This window comes from Stegodyphus dumicola, chromosome 2 (assembly GCF_044657685.1).
Source record: "Stegodyphus dumicola isolate Sdum_Otavi_A_Nest chromosome 2, ASM4465768v1".
NCBI classification, from domain to species: Eukaryota; Metazoa; Arthropoda; class Arachnida; order Araneae; family Eresidae; genus Stegodyphus; species Stegodyphus dumicola.
The window spans coordinates 260,986,662-261,013,197 of NC_140769.1; the positions used below are offsets into that span (position 1 = coordinate 260,986,662).

Here is a 26,536-nt window from a genome sequence, read left to right on the forward strand (position 1 = left end):
TCGAAACGTTTTCGTTTTTTTCTTTGTCTGTATTGTCTTATCTTTGTCTATTTTCAGATACATTGTGTAAAAATATTTGGTAATTATAAAATTATTATAATAAGTTAAAGAAATATCAAAACAGCTAAAATTTTTGGCGACCCCCAACAGTTTAAGAAAGCCTGTTCTAAACATATTTAAAAATAGCATATCTTTAGAATTTCCGATACATAGTCTCACGCGCTGGAAATTATTTCGTACAGTGTTGCTGCTGCTCGCTTTGAAATCATCGAGTTTCTGAATCAAAAATTCGTTAACTCTTTGTTGCATACAAAAACAAGTTAAACGAAAATGTTTGTATTTTTCTACTTAATATAACCTTAATAATAATAAAAAAATTAATTTTATTCAAATTTCGCTTTAAATAACTGCTACAGCTTGTTCACTACAGTGGACAGCATGCATATACGTATATGCATACAAATCTCTTCCCAACGATTTACGGTCATTGCATTTGAAATCATTTCCTGCCTTATTTGCAATGATCATTACCATCATCTAAATGGTAAATCTACAACTGACATGTACATATAGATCCTCCAAAATACCTTCATTTCGTCGATTGTGATTGAATTCATTTTGCTACGATTTTGTAACTTGTACCTACTGGATTCAAATGTCAAATGTTCTAGAAATTCCTTGCCAAACATAAACATTTCCAGTGGTGTTTTGGCTTGATAAGCAGTACATTTGGGTTTCAATTCACTCTTTTGGTAGATCTTTATTTACCCACTCCACAATTTTCTCAAACTGACATTTAAAATAAAATGCCTAAATTACTAATTATGAATAAAAAATGGCAGTACAAGAAAATGTAAGCAATATTATATAATGTTTACTATGAGAAATTGTACTAACTTGGAAACAGAAGTAGCAGCCATTTTCCAAATAGCAATGCTTTACTTAGTGATGCTATACAGATGATCTATCCATCTATGATCGACAGTTGAAAATTCTAATAATACAAAACGAATAAACACAGGAATGGAATCTGTTAGGCATTTACAGAGTAGACATGATGCAACAAACGGTTAAAGTTTAAAAAATATGAAATAGGTAATAAAACAAATTCGAAATAATAAGTAATAAAACAAATTCGAAATTCAAGATTCGAACTTCCGAGTGCCCGTATCCGGGAAAAGGACATGTATAAATATATGTTATAGCACTCCCATATATAACATTCAACGTTCTATGGCTACTCGTTTTTGAGTTATGGGAGATACATACGTATGTACGTACAGACATTACGAAAAAGTCCTTTTTGAATCCATTACATTTCGTTCTGGAAAAAAAAAAAATAATTCTTTATTCTGTCCATACGCATATATGTCATGTGCAAAAGAAATCGTCTACATGGATTCGAGAGTGGTCAAAATTGATATTTTCGTTGAAATATGCTAGCTGAAACTTTTCGCGGTTAGAATACTTTCTTTACTTCGCTACAAGTCCCTCTTCTTCAGGAGCAAAGAATCAGCTTCCGAAAATGAGAGACTCCAGCAACCACGTAGAAGCGGAGGGAGGAGTGCAAGTGGGCAAATCGAAACTGAAAGTATTTTCTCGAATATGCCGTTTGGTAGCAAAAATCAAGCGAGAAGATAAACATGCCAAAAGAACTAATTGTCTAATTTTATGTTTTACTTTGGCGTGTTTATCTTCTCTCTTCACCAGGCTATTTGTGTGTACGAAGGGATGTTTTTAGAGAGAATTTTCTAATGGAAACTGGTCCGGAATTACGTCCCACATCAGGAAAATCACAGGCACTCAGCTCGTTCAACTCGAACGAATTACGACTTTTCTAGAGTTTAGCATGCAAGAGTCATTATTATTATTATTTTTTTTTGGCAATATCCTAGCCGAGACTCGAACCTGGACCTCTCGAATACGCGCCGAGTGTGCTTACCGTTACACCACGAAGGCATGCTGGAAGGAGGGAGAATATATATATATTCCCCCATTTAATGCGCGACTGGGGATTAGGGGACCCAATCGCAAATCCTGGTGGTGAAGAATCATCATCTACCACCATTTTTAGTTCGGGCGCCATTGTTGAGTCATTAGAATTTTTGAAGCAGAGAGCATGAAAAATGAGCCATGCCTTCGCCGGAACTCGAACCTGGAACCTCTCGAATACGCAGAGTATGCTACCATTACAGCACGAAGGCATGCAGAAAGGAAGGAGAAAATACCTTATAAGCCGCTCAGCTATATACCAGTTCAAGACTCCTTTAACTTCTAAACTATCAACTGGATCAAACTGCAGCTTTCATTTTAAAACATATGTAATTATTTTTCTATTGTATAAATCCTCATATGGGAAGGATGTCTGCGCTTTAAAGTCTTTAAGTCTCAAATATCATTATCAGATAATTTTTAAACTGCTGAAAAGGATGTCTTTGAGGGCGTCCTCTAGTACAGTGTTTCTCAACCGCCAATCCGCAAGAAATATTTGCCGAAATATACAGCTATCTGTCCAAAATTCAAAGTGTCATCGCCCGATAACCGATATTAAAACAGGACCTACATTACAATAGTTTACTAGTATTTATGTTATGTGAAAAAACTGTGCCAATAGGTCGAATTATTAAACTTACCGGTCCGCGAGAACATACCGAAATATTTTATCGGCCACTGGAGTTCCAGTATTATCAGATAATAAATCAGAGATCAGAGAAATATAATATTATCAGAGAAACACTGCTCTAGTACATACAAGACCCGGACCTCTTAACGTCACGATTCCTTTTCAGGATGTCTGTTTCCTATCAGTCCCACCAGATGGCCATAGTTGTTTATTCCTAAGATAGACCGACCATATAGGCAACCAATGACCTCTGCTGTTAACACTGGACTACACTTTTTCTGTTGATAGGCGAGATGGGTCGAGAATAAATTTTCACTTCTTCACTGGAGAAGGGTCGTTAAAGTTACTTTTTCGCATATAACCGCTCTTAACTTTCAAGAACGGAATGCAAGAATTGGGGAGGGTTGGTGAAATATGGTTATTGATGATGCTGATGGCAAATTTTATGAACCGTGAAAAAGCTGCAAGAATGCCCGGCAATTTATATCCTTTTCCAACTTAACTAATCCTCGCTATTTTAAAAGAAAGAATGTAGTTAACTCTCTTTCAACGGTACGTGATTATTCCCAATGTTTTTCGAAGCATATTCAACCCTCAGACAGGCAAAAAGGAGATGAAAAGAATTAAGAATGAGCGGAAAATAATTCTACATAAAGAGTAAACTATTTCTGGAACTAATGCAAAACGATTAAAGACATAAAGTCTGTTCCTATTCAAATCATACTTCATTAAATATATACACAGAGAAACAGTGTTCATTGCATGCTTTGGAAGCGGACTCGAAAAATTCAATTTTCAGCAATTTCGTTTTTTTAGACCCGAAAGGCGTTAAAGGGCTATTAATTTCGTTTTGCGCTGATTTGCTATAAAAGCCGAATCACTTTTTTTATTATTGCCACCAAATATTGGAGCCCTGTATAATATTTAAAGAAATTAAATAATGAAGAATCTGCATAAATGTTTCTCGCACTGTGATAAAACAACGGAACCTAGAGCCACCCAATTTTGACCATTTCCATGAATTCCAATATTGAATAATGGACGTCTCCACCTGAATATGGGCATCTGGAAGCCCAAATTTAGAATTCGTTTTAATATCGATTTCATATTATGTAAAGTAAGAAATTCATAGATTTCAAAGCAAGCCATGGCAACACTATACGCACACACACAAAACAAACAAACAACAACCCCCGCCTCCCCCCCCAAAAAAAAACACCTCCAACGTGCGAGACTGTATCGGGAATTCTAAAAGATATGCTCATTTTAAAATTACTTTGCGATATTGTTGTTAAACTGAGTTTTATGATTTAAGTGCGAAGAACAAGATATTTTATAAATAAAGACAACACACAAATCGTTTAAAAAATGCTTCTTTAAGCGCAATGTAAAATCTTAAAGCTTTTTGAGATAAAAAATATATTAAAAAAATTAACGTATTGTGGTGTCCCCCCCCAACCAAATTTATTACAGTTAGCGCCACTTAATGTCATCATATTGATCAGGATTATTTTTGACATTTTTAATTAGGCAGCATTTTTAATTAATAAAAAATCATTAATAGTTTTATTGTCTGTATATGAAGCAATCGTAGCGGTAAACCAATCGGCATCATCCTTCATGTCATTCATTATTCCTCCATGATAAAAATCAATAAAGAGAATAAAATAATTAGCGTTTTCTAAACTGATTATTAATATAAAAATGTACCGATCAAAACGAGGGAAGAATTATTTCGGCGTGAAAAAGCAAGGTCATCTAGAATTCAACAGTCCAGTCTGTCTTGGCTCCTTTGCACATGATTGCCTTAAATCAAAATCAAACTGCTTGGCGAATTCATTGCTTGTTTGGCGATATATATGTGTTATTTGATAGTTTCTTTAATCATTTACGACCTTATTTGGCGACTGTACTTCAGATTGAAACATTACTCTTTAATATTTTGATAACATTAATCAACTTGTTTGTTCACAATAAGCGATGTACTGTATTTTCCACGTTTTCGTATACAAACGAGCGGGACTTCGGTAATTCGATAACAATATCCGAATGATAATATTAACCGCGATCACATTAGGCGACGTCTAATGTACGAAATGCTATTTAAAATATATCTTCAAATTTTTTATGTAACATACATTGATTTCCTGTAAACAAAATATCACGAGATTTTCCTCTTTAATTCTCGATTTAAGCCTCCTCTCTCTCACGTATACAAATGTGGGAGGGGAAAAAAAAATAATGAATCGTGAAAAAGGATCTATACATATGTGAAAGAGTCTAAGCTTAGTTATGACCAAACATGGCTGCGACCTGGCATTTCATTTTTCACTCTTGCTTAAGTTGACGCAGGAAAAGGAAGGACTTTGCACTACTTCACCTGCGCAGCTGAGTTCATTGAGGGCGTTTAAAGAGCGCTTCATTTAGCTAACTTATCGTGCTTATCATTGGCTCTTTGCCTCTGCAAATAGAACTTTTTCGCGCTTCCAGAAAGAAGGTAATTCTGAGAGAGAAATTTCGCAAAATTTGTTCGTAACACGTGTCGTTATTATTTCCGAGTTACTGTTTGGTTTTCCGACAGAGTGAGGCACTACGATAAATACTTGAAATTGTGCGACAATGCACAATATTGAAACAAAACTGTTTATAACTATAGATTATTCTTTACATGACGTGGGGATAAATACTTTATTCGTTTTTTGTTAGCAACATAAAACAAACAACCTGAACAAAAATTAGCCTAAAAGGGCTAGTCTCGAAACAAGATTTTGAGTTGCTTGGCCTTTTTATTCCGAGTCTGTGCCATTCGGAAAACGTAAGATATTATTCTTCCGTATTTAATTTCTTTGTTATTAATTAACAAACTACACTGCAATAGTTCTTAAAAATATTATTTGTCGGCCTTAAAAATGTCTTTGCGGCATGGAGGCACTCTAGATACATGGCGAACGGAAAGTCCTCTCGAGAGGTTGATGGTAGGGTAAGACCGGTGTGCTGTCCGTCGATATTGGGACGGAATTGAGCTGTAGTACTGTTACCTGTAGAGTGCTCAAGGCTCTATCCAAAGGCAGGCGCAATCTTTCTCTCCTTGGCATGATGAATTTGGTGGGATAGTTTTGATGTTACTATCATACAAGTGAGATAAGTCACAACAACAAAAATATTATTGTTTTGCCTTTTAATGATTGACTTGAATAAAAATGATATATCTAATTAAAAGCATTAAATATTTTTAAAGATTTACATTATATATTTTTTAAATGTATAGAAGATATATAACGTTCTCATGTTAATATAAATGTATATCCATATCTATGAAATATTTCGTATCTAATATCCTATGAAATATTTCGTTATTTCACATGGAACATCTCTATCGACAACTGTACTGATAAATCATATTAAACTTTAAACCATATCAAGATTCCACCCCTCCCAAACAACAACAAAAAATATATATTTATATATACTATGTATAGACGACAGTAGCACCAGCCATCACTGCAACAGTAGCAAAAATATTATTCACGCTCCACTGTTTACAAACAAATCCTACTCCTCTAGCGACATCTAGCGGAGAAATACTGAATTACGCGCTGCTCTGATTCTTTGGTGTGGTTTAAGCAATGGGAAGACGCATTCTTCATCTCGCAATGAATACTCGTTTGTCTTCATCACATGAAATATTTTTTCCAAGCTGGATTAACGCAAATATTCCGGACATTTTTCTTACGTTTGGCAACTAGAAACACCAATATAGAAAGCTTAAAAAGTACAACACAACTTCCCCTTCCACCCCCCGCCCAAAAAGAAAATTCATGCGCAGAAATATAAATTGTAGAAATAAGAAAGATAACTGAATATTACAATAAATAAATAAAATTATTCAAAATATATATATATATAAAATAAATATAAAATTATTCAAAAAAATACACAGGACACATTACAATTACAGGATATATTAAACGAGCGATTTTACATTAAAATATCATTTTATGGTAAGAAATACATTCATCCACAAACTTGATCAAATTTTAAAAACCACTTTTCAAAAGCCATAAAATATTTCAATATTTATTCTTTAAAGCTATTCGAAATTGCTCTAAAACAATACGATTCAATTTTTCTATTTAAAAAAAAAAAAAAAAAAAACTAAACAAACCACTTCCGCTTCTAGTGCTTATATTAGCAATAACACGAAATTATTATATTAGCAATAAGACGAAAATTCAAATAAATAATACTTAATTTTCTAACTAAAATAGCTTATCAATTGATGCAACAAAATTTATATTAGTAGACTTAGAAAGAATAAACGATCTTTTCTCTCCTCTACAAAATAAGAAAGCTTTTTAATAATAAATAATACAACTATTAAATAATACAGGTATATTTTACCATCGAACTTTTTAACCTACAATATCTCGCTGTTATTTTTTAAACAAGCAAGTTTTGCTATCTCTACTATTAAATAATGAAGAATCTATTTGTAGGTGGCAACACCTACAGCTATCAAATTTTGAGCATACGTAATCCTCCACCCGAGAATCACTGAGAAGCTTGAAGTTTGAATTTGTTTTTGATCTATATTTTGTACGTTTTCAATGATTTTTTTTTTTTTTATTAACTCAGAATTTAAAAGAAAGAAGTGGCAACACTGTTCGAAATAAAACACTTTAATTTTGAATTTGTTTTTGATTTATATTTTGTACGATTTCAATGATTCTTTTTTATATTAACTCAGAATTTAAAAAGAAGAAGTGGCAATACTGTTAAATAAAACACTTTTACCCCTAACGCGCGAGACTGTTGTCATTCGGTAAAATAAAAGATATTTATCTCTCAGTTTTAATAAAATAACTTAATTATTAAAAAATAATACTTCACCTCTGCCTTCAGTAAAATTCTTTTTTTTTTTTTTTTAAATGTTTCCAGGTTCCTGCGTGTTGCCATTCAGTAAAGCGTAAGACATTTAAATTTAACATTTAATCTATGTGCTACTGATTATCTAACCAAGCGAATTAAAAGTAATAAACTTAGTTCTTAAGAATATTTTTTTTTACTTCTTAATCTGATTGATTTAAATAAAAATGCAGTTAAATCAGATGTCTAACTAGAAATATTAATATACTAAGTGGACTCATTAAAATCATTTTATATTTTTTGCGTTTTATGATATAACTATTTTAAGCGACTAGTATATTAAATACGCTATCTTTTATCTGACTCCAAAACAAAAATTGCATGCGTAGAGAAGTTAAGAGCAAAAACACGTAAGATGTTTACTCACACGAATGCTGCAGCTTATCAAACAGTCGAAGTCAAACTGACGAGACGAGAAATAAAATACTGGATGCAGACGAGTGCAGACGTCTGGATACCATCTGAACACTTTTGTTTTCAATCTTGCAGATACAAATGCCATAAAATTACAAGGCGTTCACAGACGATTCTGAGTATTTGGGTTCACGGGCATACTATCTACTCATGCTGAAATCTTCCAAGATTTAGTAGCGAAAATCTCTCCTTGTAACGATTAACTTATTCTGATTTAATCACCACGACCTAATCCCCTGCCGAGGAGTCAAGTTTTTAACGATTATTATAAAACCTGCAGCGCTTTTTGAGACCTTCGGTAAGTTTGTTCACTTTTTACAAGTCACCCAGCATGAAGCGACGAGGTTATTAATTGCAATTCGACCTTGAATCCTCCGCTCGGTGTCGATAAGCTTCGACTCTGAGCCGACTCCTACCCACGAGCCCCTCTTTTCCCGCCATTGCTCAATACGGCAATTTTTAACATCGCCACATGTTTAGGACAATAAACTGAGCGCTGTTGCCACAGACGCATTTTCGTTGGATTCGCAAAGCAAAACGCTTTACTTGCAGTCGCATTTCTTAAAAAAAAAAAAAAAAAAAAAAAAAAAAACTTTTTTGTTTCCCCAAGCATCGAAAATAGCAAAGAATCTGAAAATAAAGCAAAATTGACACATACCACCCGTCCTATGCTGTCTCTTCAATTAAAAAAAATGCTGTACACTGTATTTTTAATTTTAAAATATCTGGTGTGGACACCAAATGACTTCCTTGTAAGGCCTATTAAATTATATACATTCTTTGCTACAATTCATTTAAACTTATATTCAGGAATTTCATATTCCTCATTCGAGGCAAAGCAAAAAATACATAAAAACACGAAGCATCTTCATTATAAATCGTAAAATATTGGAAAGCATAAAAAACCAAATGCAAATAAAAACAGTTAAAAAAAATTTCTTACAATTAAAAATTAAGATTTCTAAGGTAAACCAAGCAATTCGGCCGGCGGGCAGGAAGACACATTTTTGATGCACAAAACTGAAAGTTTACTTCTGGTCCCGCTTGGCAAAAAGACACTGAAGTTGGTGCATCATTATTCTACTAAGGGTTTCGAATGTAAACAAATAGCAGTCTCGTTAGGCTTAACACCACTTCTAAATTACTGATAATTCTACGACGACTGCTGCATGCAGATTAACTAACCGCAAAGAAACCTTAACTGGAACGTAAGAACAACATAATTCGATCACTTTTAAAGTGAAAAACGCCCAATTTATCAACATATACGAAAAAAAAAAAGAGCTGACCGCGCCAGGTAACAGAGTGGGTTATATAACGTTTCGCGCGAACGAAAAGAAATCTCTTATGAATCCATTTTACGATCCGTTTTGGGAATGTCACGGAAAAACATCGTTCAAATGGATTCGAGAACAGTCAAAACGGATATTTTCGTTGAAATATGACACCCTAATTTTTTTGCGACTAAAAAAAAGGGAAAAAGAATTCTGTACGTAATTTACTAAGCGTTAGAAACATGTTTTATTAATAAGAGCAAAAGTAGTTTAATGTATTTTAATTCATGTCAAGCAGATATGCCATGAATAAACGAAACGATAACTTAAATAAGGGATTCCCAGCATTTTTCTTGCAAATGAAGTGACACATAACGTCCACAGCATTTAATTGAATAATAATGCATTGTGAATTTAATTGAATTAAGCGCAGTTAATAAGATCTAGCTATACTTTATTTTGCTTCTTTTAAAAAAAAAAAAAAAAAAAAAAAAAAAAAAAAAAAAAAAAAACAACTTATTTTTAACGGTGATGTGACACTTGAGCGGATAGCAGTTCGGCGCAGGTGGCATTTGCGCACATGTTTCCTGGGGGAACATGAGATTTTCTAAGAGGTTGTAAGCAGTTACAGACTATAAGTGACACTTTCGAACACCCTGACAAAAACGATCAATCAGGTTTATAATTTACTGATGAATTTGACATGATTTTTTTTAAAGTAGGGTCCGATCTTGCTCTGACTGTAGCCTTCTCATAATTATAATTTTATTTATTGAATGCACAATTACTCCGAAACCATTGGTCATAATAATAATAAAATAAAATAAAAACCTGAGAGCTTTTAGATTTCATATTACCCTTATATGGGACTTTTTTTTAACGTTTTGTGTGTTACCTTTATTTATTAAATATCATAGTCTTCACACTTAAACCATAAAATTCTATTCAACAGCAATATCACAAAATAAGCATAGCTTTAAAATTTCCGATACACAGTCTCGCGCGCTGGAGATAATTCCCCTCCCCCCCCCGTACAGTGTTGCCATTCCTCGCTTTGAAGTCCCTAAATTTGTAAATGAAAAATTCGTTAGTTTTATAAAATATGAAATATATAATAAAACAAATTCGAAATTCAAGATTTGTGCTGAAATATGCCCATATTCGAGTGGAGGACTAAGTTATTCAAAATTTGATGTTTCTAGGTACCGTTGTTTTTTCACAATGCAAGAAGCATACATTCATGCAGATGCTTTATTATTTAATTTTTTTAAATATAACACACGGCTCTAATATTTGGTGACAGCAATTTGAAATACCTTTTTATAGTGGACAACGCAAAATGCCAAAACGAAATTAATAGCCCTTCTGCGTAAATTGCCTCTTTAGGCTACAAAAAGTAAAACTTAAGTCAGTTACTAAATCCTTCATGTAAAACTTTTAGAAGTTATCTTTAGTTATGTTAAAAAAACTAATTAATTTTGGAGTTACGAAAATTTAAAAAAAAATAAGTAATATTATTTTTAAAGAAGATGTAATTCTATTATTTTCATCGTAGGCCATTTTAACAGCGCATTATTTTTCGATTTTTAAAGGGGCGGGGGGAATCAGCTCAAATTCCTGATTTGTTTATAAACTACAGTACATAATACGTTATAATGTGGATGACAAAAAAATATTTCATTTACAATATTTTAATATTTGGAATATAAAATAAAAGTAGCAAATACCTTATTAAGGCTATTAAAATAAGTACACTAAATGTCAGAATCAGAAACAAGTTATAAAGATAGTGAGTTTTAAAATGTGTTGTATTTTGGTGATATTTTAAAGGTACCTGACTTAAGGCATTTATCATTCTTTATACATTAACATATATATTGTATAAACATTTTGTGAACTATCTATATTTGTGAAGCCCAGAATTTAATAAAAAAATCAACAGATAACAATGAAGATGCGGTTTTATGAACTGCCGCTAAACTATACAAATTACAATTATCCATACAAGTTTCCTGTGCACAAGTACCCCTGATTTTTTATTTGTGCGCAAGTGCCACTAAATCATTTTCGAGCAGTTGCAAAACGAAACAACTGCAAATAAAAGTTCCAGATACAATCACTACTATTATTATAAAAATTTGTAACTTACATTCGTAAATTGTAACATGACGTTAATGGCAAACATTACATAATTATGACTTGCTTAAGATGGCACGACAAAAATGCTGTTCTTATAATTTATAGCCCAACAGCGGCCGAATAGGTAAAACGTACCTAAATTGGAACGTACGTTAATTTAGCGCAGACACGTACAGCTAAATGGAATTAAGATATTTTTTAAAAAAAATTAAAGCACTGATAGTCTAAACTTCTATAAAATTACAAAAAAAAAAAAAAAAGTGTAACTAATTAATAATACCTTTTTACTAAAGCGGCTTCAACTGCAAGTCTAGCAAAAGACACTTCATACAAATAATATTAATATAAACTAATAAGTAAACAAAGGAAATAAACAAAATAATGAGAAAAAGGGTAAATAAATAAAATCAGCACCTGATCTTTTTTAATCTGTAATCTCTTTAAAGAATAATGTATTGTTTTTTCTTCATTTTAAAACGAAAGTTCTAAGAAAACAATGCGCCAAAATTTAGTAAAGCGTTACAAAAGTTCTATCCCATCATCCATGTCTAATTCTCCAATGAACTTCGGCATCACAATGCAACTAAAGGTGAAAACATTGCGGCCTAGATGAATAGAAACACTGAGATGTAGCGCCATCTAGAGAATAACTATTGAAACGTTTTCTTAATTTATCGCCGGAGAGGAATGAATAAACCGAAAATGAAAATTTAAATGTAATTCAGTTTCCAGAAAATCGAGAATTTGTTTCATCACAATTTCCCTAAAATGATGCTTCCCCGATTAATTTTTTTAAACATGTGATCTCCTCTCCATGTGTTTGTTCAAGATAAAATGACATTCTCTTCCTTCTGATATTTATTTCTTTCGTTTCATCAGTAAATTCGTAATTTTATTTTATTTCGTGATTTTTTTTAAAACTTACTTCTGTAAGCCTTGTGTTATATGGTGTTTAAATGCTGCAACATTGGAAATACTTTGATCAACAAATCGGTTAACATGGAAAGTAAGTATTATCGAAAAAAATTGTTTTTCTCTGAAGTATTATCGGGAGGGGGGGAATTCCCCCCTCCCGATAATATTATCGGGAAAAAAAAAAAAAAAAATATGAAGTGCAAATAATAGTGGTTAAGTATTATCGAAGAAAAAAAGAAATTTTTTTCCTGAAGTAGAGTCGCCAAATGCGAGATAAAGCCACCAAGTAAGGTCGAAACAAGTATAAGAATTGCCAAAAGTCAGGAACACTTCGCTAAATAGAAAATTACGACGCGAAACAGCTCGTTTTCGATTTTAGATCAACCATTGAAAATTAGGAAAAAAGCAACACGAGTTTGGCTCAGATTCTGATGATAATCAAATACAGAGATCTCTCTTCTTCAGGAGAAACTAAAATAATAATAATAATAATAATAATAATAATAATAATTAAAAAAGTGCTGAATTTTTTCCCTCTGCTTCTTAAAAATAATAATATAAAATAATTTTAAAAAATCTGAAAAGTTTCAGATTTTATTTAGGCTAAAAATATTTAAAAACAGCTTATCTGTAGAATTTTCTGTAGACAGTCTCGCACGATGGAGATGTTTTATGATACGCACGAAATGTTTTATTCCGTATGGTGTTATTATTACTCGCTTTGAAATCGTTGAGTTTGTTAATCAAAAATTCGTTAAAGTTTTAATAAATATGAAATAGATAATAAAACAAATTCTAAATTCGGGCTTCCAGGTGCTCATGTTCGGGAGGAGGACTACGTTATTCAAAATTGGATGGCTCTAGGTTCCGTTGTTTTTTCCCAATGCGAGAAACATACATACAGATTCTTAATTATTTAATTTCTTAAATATAATACAGTGCTATAATATTTGATGGCAACAGTTCGAAAAGTGAATCATAATTTTATAGTGATTCAACGCGAAATACCGTTTTGAGACTAAATGCATTCGAATGAGGGATTCCCTCCCGGTATTAAGTTTAAGAGTATATCATGAATAAAATAACTTCTAGAAATATTATGAAAAGCTCGTAAATGAATTATATTGAGTTAAAAGCAATAGTTCATTTACCAGTTCACTGAACTGAATCTGCCATTGGGCAACTGTTTAAATTAATTGAGCATAAGTAGTTAAACTAAAGGTTCGATTATTCATTCACGGTTCAGTATAGCGTATATAATCGTTTCAAATACCTAAATATTTTAAATTCGTTTAATATTATTCTTTTAAATATCAAGAACGGACTGAAGGAGAAATTATTTCGCTAATTCGATTCGAAATTTTGCCAGTATTCACTTTACTGTTACAGTATTTAGGTGTCGAATTTCTATTTTATTTGCCGCGTATTTATAAATACTAAGATCATTGTACAACAAGATTTGCTCTTCCGACCAGAAATATTTGACCCCGTGACGTCACTGACTCATAGTTTTTGTTTGGGGAACTAAACGTAACGGTGCTTTTATTTCTCCCACTTCTATCAGTTAAGTGACGTCACTGAACTAATAACATTAGAAAAAGGATAATAACCTTGTTTGTCAATGGACCTTGACAGGTACGGTTTTAGTGCAGTGATTCTGCAAAAAGCTTCGATTTTGGATTAATACTTATTTGCGAAATCGTCATTTACACACTGTGGTGGAAATTTAATGCAACAGATAATCTACAAGAACAAAATAAACAAAACACACAGCGAAACATAACAGCACACAACAGTCAACAGAACAAAACAATATTAAAATACTTAATCCCTCATATAACAATATTCTCAATAACATAAACATATTTCAGAATTAACAGAGCTCACACTTAAGACGTACAGCAGCTCCCGATCGTTAGAACTTCAAGGTTATTTTCCGCCGCTCTACTTGCCTCGTAACCGTGGGAACGGTAGCATCAGCAGACGATTTTAGCCACGTACCACGCAATTTTTTTCCACTTCATTTCCGTTTCGCTTCCTAAAAAGCGTGCGAATGAAAGCTGACCTGGAGCTACAGTTCCAAATGAGGTGGAGAAAATAAATGCCGTGTGGTAATGACGTCACGCGTTATGATCACATATGGGCTGGGCTGGCAATGACCTTGAGATGCATATTTTTAAGCGACAGATTATAAATTATTCCCGATTTATCACAAAAAATAACGATGCAATGTTCGACAGCATTATGTGCGACGTAACGCATAACGCAGGATGAATTACGTATACATACATATATAGACACATATATATAATAATCAAACTATAGAATTGCAAACTCTTACGTTCTGTAGACACTTCGTTTTCTGTACTGCTTTCCTTGGTATTATTCTTACTATTTTTATTTGTATCCTCAAATTTTACATTTCCTAGATTATTCTTGTCTGGCTGGTAATTTTTTTGTCCTCTTAGAAAACACGCTGTTTCTTTGGAAAATTTTGATCCCTTTCTTCGTCCACGTTTCCTTCTACCACAATCTACAGAAAAAACTTTTCTTTAGACGTTGCAAAATGTACGTTACGTATTATCACATCTAAATTACGTATAGTGTATATATGTTACCGTGAAAGACCGAAATTGGAGAATGTCGACTTTCACCGGAGAATGTCAACATTCACCAAATACGTCGGTGAAAGATCGAATATTTCACTACATTCTTGTACATTCGGACCCTCACCGGTGTATGTCGACAATCACAGATATGCTCTGGTGAAAGTCGAAAAGAGAGGTCATAAAGTGCCATAATAGTTTAAGTTGTTGCAATAAATAAGATTTGAATCACATAATTTAGTAAGTTTTTTATGACTGTTATTTTATTTTCTCATTTAGAACGTACTGTATAATTAAATAAGTTTTTAACTTCTATTATTTTCCTTTCTCATTTTGAATGTATTATGTGTTTTAGGTTCTCAAGTTCTTATTTCAAGTCTCAAGTGCGTTTATTCGCGACTGAATTACGGAGAAAAAAATATAATATTGTTATATATTCAACATTCACCATTAGTACATGGTGAATGCCGACATTGACCGGTGTAAATCAGAAATAAGAGTATTTGGAAAATATTTCGGACATACACCAAGAGACTATGTGAATGTTGACATTCACAGGTGAAAGTCGACATTCTCCAGATTTCGGTGTTTCACCGTAACATATATATACTATACGTACTAGACATGAGTTAGACACGAAAGTAAACAAAAAATGTTAATTGTACAAAAATATAAAATATAAAATTTTCTAATGTTAGTTTTATTCCCAACGGAAAAGAATTTGAAAATTATTTTACGCCATTGTCCTAAAAAAAAAAAAAAAAAAAAAAAAAAAAAAAAAAAAAAAAAGAGGTCGAGGAAAATGGCTAAAATTCAGGGCATACGCATTCTCTTTTCTGTTGTCCCAAATCGTTTTCGACTTTTTCGACGTTTTCAACGCCAATTCTGGCGTTAAATAAAGCAGACCAAAATTGGACGAATAGAGAATCGATATTTGATTATTACAATAGCATAGTGCGAAGAATTTCTTGCAAATAAGTCTTAGCAGTAGAAGAAAAACTTGCCATACAGTGGCCCTGAACTGGGTAACTCAACAATAATTTCATTTGTTACTTGTGTTTATGATATGGTGACGGTCATAATAACAAAAGTTTCATAATATGTGACAATAGAGGGAAAAAAAAAAAAAAAGAAAACGAAAGGACACAGAGAGAGTAACTTAACCCGACTGCACTGGCGACTAGAACAAACGATTGTGTGTAAACATTTCTGGCAACGAATACCGTACCTGCCCTTCTCACTGAAAACCAGTTGATAAATATGCCCTTTTCTTTTTCTTTATAAGTTACTTTAATGACAAATGAGTTGGACGATCCGCTCTGGAATTGATTCAAAAAATCAATTCACTTTACTGGGCGAATTTACTCCAACTCCAGAAAACGCGGTTGTAGCTCTTTTACAATTTTTTTTTTTTTTTTTTTTGCTAGGGTTACGTCGAAGGAGATTATATTTTGAGGATTAATTAAAATTAAAAAATATTTTAAAAAATTACTTTATTGCATTATTAACTTTTTAATTAATAATTTCAATTAAATTAAATTAATTTTTTTATTTTATATTTTTTTCAATTATTCACAATTACTTCCGTATAATTCACAATCAATAAGACATAATTCGAAAATGTGGCTCCCTTAAACATTCCTCGGCTGCTCCTTGAAAGAGTGGCCGAGCGGTAAAGTCGCTGAACACTAGTAAGTTATGCCTCAGGTTCAAATACCGCGAACGGGCTGGCTGCATGGGCATTTCCACGGTTTTCCCCAGGTGTAACGTGGACATGAGCCAATTTCCCTTAGAAAGTCCTCCACGAAGGCATCCCTCCCCTCAGGCAGATAGCCCTCGAGTGCTTATAATAAATAATACGCTAAGTCTTGAAAAAGAACCATGAATTTTCAAAAATTTATTAATTATATTTTGCAAAACTAATTGCATTAATTTTAGTGAATTGTTTTGTTTTTGTTTCAGTTTTAAATGCATAACCTCTTTTTGATTTAATTGTTATTTCTTGATTAAAAGAATTAATATATTAAATACCAAAAAATGAAAAAAACAAATAAAACACCGAGAGCATTTTTTGAAAAGAAATAATGCACGTCTTTGTTCCTGAACAAAAGGTACTTAAGTCTGGTTACCAAATGAGTAACATCTCTTATGACTATAAATTCGAGATATAAAGTGCAAATAAATTAATATTACTGGCATTGTCCAGTCATGCGTTCCACAATATCACAGCTAATTTATTGATGTAAAATAATAAAAATAAAATGAAAAGACAGCAACACGATTTGGGAGGTAAGTCCTGTCTGGCATGCTGGGGGGCAAAATCAGGAAAAGACAGACAGCAGCTTTTCCTTAAATGCTGTTACAAATATCTATCAAATAAAAGTGTGTGGGGGGAGGAGTGAGAGAGGATAGATTTCATTTCATTGAAGGTTTACCGGCAACTGCCGGTTTGTAAGGACTTCCTCATAAACATCATTCTCGTTCTTTATATATTGCCCTTGTTCTGAATTTGGAAAAGGCGTTTACACTAGACGTAAGCGACTTTTAATTATTTAACAATATGAATAAATTTCTTGTTTAATATCCTAGAAAAATTAGCACAGACAACAGGAAGCGAATCTATACAATGTCGAAACTACCTACATGTATTTATGAATCCAGTTTAAAGGGTTATTTAAAGAAAGTGTGAGACACATTTACATAAACTGTACTTAAAAATGCGATACTCCTGCTATAACAAAATAAATACGTTACATTATTATATCGTTTTATTTTAGGACTAAAATTTTCAAAATACAGTAGAAGTTCAGTTATCTGGATATGTTCTTCTGTCTAAGTACAGCAGAGTTGTGCTCTTTTTTTCATTTACATGCTTTTAATTGTCTTTCAAATTAAATATCTACTAATTAATTAATTAATTAAGAAAGGAAGAACGAATGAATTAATTAATATACACTGCGCAGAAAAAAAGGGGACAGTTCTATATCTCCTATTTTACTGGGCCAATTAACGAAATTCAACTTGCGTTTTACATGTTTCGAAAGCGCAAATTAGGATATGTATTAGATTTATATATATATAGCAATGTTCTACTATAGGTATATTGACACAAAACTGGAATTTTTCTGAAATGACATGCCAACTTTTTTCCATATTTCGATTCTACGACTCAAATTTCGCCAAACTGCCCAGTTTTGTAAAAATCGCACGAATCGTTTTTAAAAAATTTGCTCTAAAAAATTTAGCTCCTCAGTGTTAATTGAATTTGGTATATATTTATTAATATAGCTTTTTTATTAAACTTATTTGATTCTTCCTTTCGTAATTCGAAAGTGAGGTTTATTCCAAATAAAATTCACCCATTTTTTTATGATTTATTTTTAAATAATTTTTCGAAAAATATTTTGAATTATAATCTATAATCATAAAGCAGATGTATTTCTAGGCATACCCGCAAAAAATTAGAGTTTTTTATTCATTTTTCCGAAGAAAATTTCCGAAGCTGTACGTAAATTTATATATTGTCGCGTTTCGAAATGTGGCATATTTGTTGAAAGCGATAACAACATCAAATGTGGTTTAGGCACTTTGTTAAAATTATTTGAAAGTAGGAAAGATGCGACTTTTTTTACGCTTATGCACAATGTAAAAAGGGAAAAGAATATAGGTTGCCATAATATTAAGAAGTTCACCAAGTGAATTATTCTTGGCGCAAACTGAAAAAAATGCGCCAAGGTAAATTTTTCGGTAAGTTTTTCACCAAATTTTATAAAATTTAATATTTAGGCATAACTTAAGTCGTAGAATCGAAAATGGAAAAAATTGACATGTTATTTCAGAAAAAGTCCGATTTTTTGTTAAAATACCTATATTAGAACAATACTATATATATAAATCTAATATATATCCTAAGACACGCTTTCCAGAGATGAAAAACGCAATTTGAATTTCGTCAATCGGCCCAGTAGAACGGGAGATATCGAACTCTCCTATTTTCCCCGCAGTGTAGGTATGTATATACGTATGTTCATGTATGTGCGTATGTATGCATGCATACATGCCAAAGAGGTCGCGGGATGATTGTTTAGCAGTGGTGAAAGGGGTACCTGGGGCAAAGAACGTCTATATGTAAAGAAGGAAAGGCTCCATAGGCGTAATGTAAACCAGTTTGTCTTCTACGCCGCTACAAGGAAGAAGGAAAATTCGCCAAGTGATTTGGCGACAGAATCTGATGGCGAGAATTTCCCCCTTTGTGTGCCTGGGGCAAAAAAGGTTGAGAACCACTGTTCCACAATCCTATTCGTTCTTGAAACGAAGAAGCGATTTTTTGCAGGAGGTTGTTGACGAAAAAAGCTGAAAATGAAAACGTTGATTGTGCCAATTTGTTGGCCTATTATGTAACAAAGCTCTGGTGTTTCATTAAAAATTGGTAGACCATTTAATGTTTGTAATGAGTTGAAAAATTTCAAATCCAGGCACAGAATTGGTAAACTTCTTAGCAAGAAGCTATCGGCTATTTCGAAATCATTCAAAGAATCGTCTTGATTTTCAAAAGCCAAAAACGAACGAGGCTAGGATCCTGAATCTGTTTACAAAGTGAAGCAAGTCTGTATTGTTCTTGCTTCAAACAATGATCTTGCTTCAAACAATTAACCGAATATGCATGTCAGCAAACAGCCGGTGATTCACATGGCGTGCGCCAATTCAACTGGAACTCACCGATTACCGTTACTCGTAACTGGGAAATAATAAAACACTTACTATCTTCCTATCATGCATAAAAAATCAGAAAAAGGCTTATTCGTAACATATCATGCACACTACTTCGTTACTAAGTTGAAAATATTTCAAGATTATAATCGCAAAGATGGAAAAGTTTTATTATCTTGTATATTGTACTATCTCATCGATATTCTGAAAGTTTAACGCCAAAAGCCCCAAATTTGGTTTTCCTTCTACTGCGAATTTATAAGGTATTTTCTTCCTCCTTTCTGCATGCCTTCGTTGTGTAACTGGAAGCATAGTCAACGCGTATTCGACAGGTCGAGGGTTCGAGTTTCGGCAAAGGCAATACAAATTATTCATGCCTCCCGCTCCAAAATAATCTAATGACTCTATAAAGGCAGTGAGTCTATGTTAACTAAATGAAATACGAAGTCTCTGAATTTTTAAGCGTATGTTAGATTAAAAAAAAAAAAATAATAATAATAAAAAAAAAAAAACTTTTAAGGGAAATTTTTCCTTTGCTGACGATGAGAAAAAGTGTTAAAATTTTTTTTAAAAGCACTCATTGAAAGCAATAAGCTTATATTATAGGTTTTCCTTGTTTTGGTAAATTTAAATACCCTCCAAACAAATCCTGACAAACCTATACAAAATCCTAACAGATGTAAAGCGAATTATCGCTAAGTCTGAAACTTTCTGGACCCTTGTCATAGTGATAAAAGTAAAGTAAGAGTCTGTTTCAATTTAAAACGTAGGCTAGTAGCCAGAGACTACACAATTAAATTTAAATCTAAGCTGGATCAGGACTTCTACGTCGGCAGCAATAACGCGAAGCCGAATAATTACAAACTTACCGGAGCTGGAAGGAATTAACGTAACAAGCCAACGAAAGGCAAAACCACGCTCTGTCTTACAATCCATAACCTCAGCTTAAATACCATCAAACTGGTCTGCATTCTGGTGAGGAAACGAAAAAGACTGGTTCCAGTACAAGCTGAGATTATGAATGACAGGTTAGTTTCAAATAATAACCTTATAACAGGATCACAAACGCACAGAGCGGAATGGATGATGGCGCATAGACAAATTACAGGGAACCCGAATGATAAATATATGTTTATGTCTCAATTATAAGAAAGTTTTATTCCCTAGCCACAGCGTTCTTCCAGGAAATCTCAACAAAAATTTCCCCAGTTTTTACAGAAAGACTATCATGAGTTTGAGTATGATTTGGGGGCTTTTTACATACCGAACCCTAGTCTTGGGTCATAAGCTTGAGGATGATTTGTAGGGTTTTTTATGTACTGGACCCTAGTCATCAAGCACTAAAAATGGTCTTAATATTTCAAGACGATGTCAATATTCTGAAGTGCTTTCATACATCACAGGCCTCATGAGATTCCACGATAGAGGAAATTAAAAACTGGCTTTCCTATGGTCATTACGATGATTTTGGATGCCATTTAATTAATTACAGAAGCCATAATTGTTGACGGTATCGCAAAAGAAGTTATCGGTGATGATAATAGCGGATGAAGATGTTGGTCTTAGCTGTATCCGGGATAGAACGACAGGAATAATTAACGTTAATTAAATTAAAGTAGGAAAAATGAAAAATTAGCAAACGGCTTCACCGGGAACGGAACCACGGACCTCTGGAATACCGGTCCAGCGTGCAGAACCACTACACCACGAAGGCACGCTAGGACCAAGGACCAAGGCGTTTGAATTACGGAGTACCTTTGCAAGTTATTGCAATTACCTCCACATCTTCGTTCAGAGAAATGAAGTAATTAAGAGAGAAGCATTCGCTAAAGTTGATGAAAGAGCAGATACGCAAAAATCAAGAATCGTTGAGAGTCCTCGTGTTTGGACACAGGAGGAGAGAACAAGCGTTTATCACAATTGAAGGCGTTTAGCCCCCCGTCGTGAGTCAACTGCTTGCGCTCGATAACAAAAGAGGGTGGCACGTGGTTGCGGTGAATCAAGGGTTGGCTTTCGCCTGGTACATCGATTGAATTTTCACTAATTGCCGCGTGAAGCGGAAGGCGGGAGAAATACCTTATATAGTTGCTACAGATTTAAACGACTAGGCAAGACTGCGCGAATGCTTGTATCTTCCAAACTACAAATATTACAATCCACCTCAATACATCATCAGACAGATAAAAGAGCACACACTTACAAAATTAAAATTGGGCTCCATGGACTTATGGCAAGGTCGTCTCGTATACAAAAGCGAGTAGATAGTCAGTTTGTTCGAGTAGTGCTTGCTGTATTTTATTTCGCCAAGCTAGTGGGGTTGCGATTTTGAGAAATGTAGCAAATTGTGTACCGACATAACGGAGAATACAGGTTTCACAAGCAGGCGATATTTGCATGGTTGATGTAATTGTTAATGGACAGTTAAGATTGATTCTAGTATCCGTACATATGTGTGAAGATGCTCTTGTTTAGGGCATTGACGAAATACTCTGAGAGTACTTTATCGATCGACGATAAGTTTACTGTAGATACACATGTTCCTACAAGGTCCGGGTATTCATTTCCAGGACTGACGTAACTGTAGGAGAACGAAAAGTCGGAAGATGGCGCTAATGATTGCATATTGAAGAACGTTTTCTTGCGCATGTGCAGTGCAATCGGCGCCATTCTGAAGCAAGTGGTTCTCGTGGAAAGGCGCATTAAAACGTAGCTCTTAAATTCCTATTGTCGAAGTGAAACTGGAGCAAAGAATTAACATTAAATTTTGCTTCAAATTGCGCAAGACAGCTGCGGAAACCTACAAAATGTTAAAACAAGTTTACGGCGAGGAAGCATTATCCTGCTCAAGAACTTTTGAATGGTACTCGCCAAGGAATTGAACATGGACAAAGAGACGGTTCGGCGAATTTTGACGCAAGACCTAGGTAAACGCAAGATTTGTTCCAGATTCGTTCCTCACCATTTAAGGGACGAACAAAAGCAATAGAGATTGGGCGCATATGGCGAACTTATCGACAACGCTGATGCACCCTGCGTTCCTGGATAGGATAGTCACGGGAGACTAGTCTTGGTGTTATCAATATGATCTTGAAACCAAGCATCCGAATGGCAGCCTCCAAGTTCACCAAGGCAGAAAAAATTTCGATTTGAAAAGTCCAAAATCAAGGTCATGTTAATCGCTTTCTTCGATTGCGATGGACTCGTTCATCATGAATTTCTTCCTCCTAACATGATTATCAATGGACAGTTCTACACAGAAGTTCTTGACCGACTTCGAAAGCGAATTCGTAGAGTTGCAAGCATCCTAAGTTTTACTAACGTTTATTTTATTTTAAATCTTTACTATCACTTCTTATTTTCTACTTCCGGCCAGTATTAAAAGCTTTTAACTTATTTATGCAAATTTGTCTTGCTAACGCCAAGTACTTAAGTGGTGGCTTTTTGCCAAGCAAGAGAGAGGAAGGAGTTATTAGAAGCAGGCCGCTTGCCATAGTAGTTTTACTCGGTTGCTGGTTGCCTTCAAGGCCAGAGGTTTAATCCTCGTGATAATTTTAAACGTATCGTAGTTTTAGCAGCTCTCTGTACTACATACAGCTTTTTGTTAATTTACGGCCAGTCTTAAAAGTAGGCACTTGTATATTAATCCAAAGTTAGTTTAGTTAGAGTTTTAGTTAGTATTTTTATATTCTTACGTTCAAACCACAAGTGGTTGGTCTCTGTATTCCGAAGTTCCGGAAATCATTGTAAAGATAGAAAAATAAATGGTTTCGTATACCCTTCCTGTGTGTATTGTCTACTTCACAATTTATTGAACATAGCTTGAGTAAGCTCCCTGTTCCGAGTCAGGACAGTTAATGTTTCCAAAGCAAGTAAAGAGGAATAGTAATCATGATAGAGTGAGGCCTCATTTTCAACAGAATGGGAGTTGGCTGCTGCTACATGACAATGCCCGCCCACACATTGCATTGCCTGTGAGGCGATTCTTAGCCCTTGTCGTTGAAATGCAGCATCCACCATACTCTCCAGACCTAGCACCCGCAGACTTTTTCCTGTCTCCTAAGCTGAAAAATTCGCTGAAGGGAACAAGATTTCAGGATGTCGAAGCCATCAAGAAAACTGTAACGTTACTATTAAAGAGCATTCCAAAAGAGGACTTGTAAAACTTCTTTCCGAAATTTGAACAACCGAGCACAGATGTGCATTACGGCTGATGGGGATTACTTTGAATCATATTAAATGGCTATGTATTTAAACTTTTTTTCTTCTGAGTTATACCCCGAGTCCTGGAAATTAATAGCCGGACCTTGTATTATGATAATGGGAGATTGCAATGTAGACGTCACGCGAAATGAAAAGGCACTTGATTTTATGAAACATCATTGGTGTCCAGTAACTTATCCAAGTACATTTGGGAATTCATTTATAGATTTAACATTTACTAGGAATATAACTGCAGACATCCTAAACTATGTATCTTATTTCTCATACCATCGACCAGTTTTACATAGGGTTATTTTGAATGAATAAATGTGTAGAGAAATTAGGCTTTTTTAAAGCAAGAGGCATGAAAAATAAGTAATGTCCTCCCCGGGACTCGAACCTGGACCTCTCGAATACGCGCCGAGTGTGCTAACCTTTACATGACGAAGGCACACTTCAAGGAGACAGAAAATAATAAATAAAATGAAATGTATGTTGTGTGTGAAATCCTTTATTCGTTTTATTTGTCCTATAACATTCTCACACTTCCGTTAGTAACCTTACGCATTAAAGCCTAGCAGTTCTTTAAACTAAAAGACAGAGCCTACCGTTAATTTTTTTCGAATACCTAGATGTGTTGTAGTGGCATTTAATCCGAATAACTGAAGTTCTACTGTAAATTTTTTATGGAAAGGTATAAAATAAAAGACATATATACAGCATATAGACAAATTTTTTTAGCTAAGACATGCTGAGAATAAATAGCTCGGAAAATTTATCCTTTTTATAAGTTATTTTGTTTCATAAAATGACAACGAATTTCCCTTCAGTGATATTTGACCAATAATTTTTGCGCAAACTCCGTTGAACCCCCTTCGGAAATGTTTATATGTTTTCTACTTTCAAATAATTATGCTTAAAAACTGTGCAAAAATTGTCGTCAAAAGACGCCAATTAATATACGCGAAACTTAATTCTCTATTCCTGGTACCAAACTGCACATGATTTATTTTTTTCTGAAATAATTAAGGCGCAGTTTTTTTACCCGTAGTGAATATTTTATTAATTAAATTTCTCTAGGTCTTTTCGTTTGTCTGGAAGCAACATGCAATGAAGTGTAAAAAGCAACATTCCCCCCCCCACCGCTAAAAGTTAAATTAACAAAAATGAAAGAAAATAAAAAAGGTCACGGTAGGTACTAACCTGTTGGAATAGAAGGTTTATCGCCACTCGAGGAATTGGTCACTTCTTGAGGCATTTTATTATAATTCTCTAATTCCAAATCAGCATCGACGTTATGCAGTGCAGGAACGGGATCACGATCTTCTTCTTTTACACTTGAATATTCCTTTGATTTGAGCTCTTTGACACTTGAGTATTCCTTTGATTTGAGCTCTTTGACACTTGAGTATTCCTTTAATTTGAGCTCTTTTACACTTGAATATTCCGTTGATTTGAGCTCAGTATTGGGAAAATGTTGCTTAGATTCCTTCAAATCTGTATTAACCGCGTGAGCCGATTCATTCGCAGGTGATATAAACACATTTAGCGACCGGTGAATGACTTTATTATCGTCTGTTTCGGCATTAGGTTTTGAATCGCTTACATGAACCGCGGTAACACATCGGAAATCATAAATAACTTTATGAAATACTTTTCTCTGGAATACCTTAGGGTTTTCTCTAATTTCTCGTCTCTTCCGCCTAGTAACCGTCTGTTTTTTATTTACTACACCTACAGACAGCAAGCATTGTTAAGATCAGTTAGGGTACTACATGATAATCAAAACTTATGAAACTATACATATCACGATAAGTAATGATACTAAGTATACATATCACGATAAGTAATGATACTATAATACCACATATGCATATGCTGCAGAAAACACCCAAAAATAGCAGTAACAGGTCAAAAACGCAAAAACAACCACAATATATATTTGAAGACAAAACGCGCAGCAGGTAGTATACGAATATGAAGGTTGTATGGAAAGTAATGCTAAAGTCACCTTAACGTTTTTCTTCCTTGTACGAAGTAAAAAGGAAGTATTGTAATCGCGAAAAGTTTCAGGCATCATATTTCAACGCAAATATCCAATTTCTTCCTTACCAGACTTTTTATGCAGAAGATAAAGAAGGAATCTCTAGTGGTTAACAATGCGCATGCAAACAATTGTTACAAACAAATTATAAATCTTAAATCATAATTTAGGGATAGACAGAAGGAAAAAACAGACCGAATTTTATGAATACGAGTGTCCGTTTTGGCACAATAAGTATAGTGTTTTGAATGATTTAGAATTCTGAAAAAATAATTACAGCGTCAAAACGATAGATTAAATATTTTAAAACATTTGACAAACGAAAAAGGCAGAACAAATCGGCAGGAATTGACTTCACGTATAAGAAAATATAAAGTATGCATCAGAAAGATAAGAAACACAAACAAAAATCAAAACTGAAACACTAAAATTAAACAACAAAACTGGCAAAAGAATTTTAAGGTACGACCATGAAAGATCTTAAAAAATCGAAAAAAACAATAAATTAAAAAACAAAAATGAGTTCGATTCTGGTTTAATGGCCTTTCTCTTTAAAATAATAGGGAACACGAATATAGAACAAATAAATAAATACACAAATACTGTATTTTCTCACGCCTTTCCCTTCCTAGCTATTTATTGAAAAGTTCTGAAAAATTAAAAAAATATTCGCTTAAATTTGCTT

General features: G+C 33.7%; 1 protein-coding gene across 1 annotated transcript in view; it reads right to left on the minus strand.

Moving 5' to 3' along the window:
* LOC118199685 (uncharacterized) overlaps positions 1 to 26,536 on the minus strand; it is a 69,735-nt gene that overhangs the window by 39,166 nt on the left and 4,033 nt on the right. The window contains exons 2-3 of the mRNA XM_035371591.2: positions 25,011 to 25,541; positions 14,633 to 14,824 (exon numbers count right to left, since the gene is read on the minus strand). Coding sequence (XP_035227482.1) covers positions 14,633 to 14,824; positions 25,011 to 25,541 — 723 coding nt within the window. The remainder of the gene's footprint in view (positions 1 to 14,632; positions 14,825 to 25,010; positions 25,542 to 26,536) is intronic.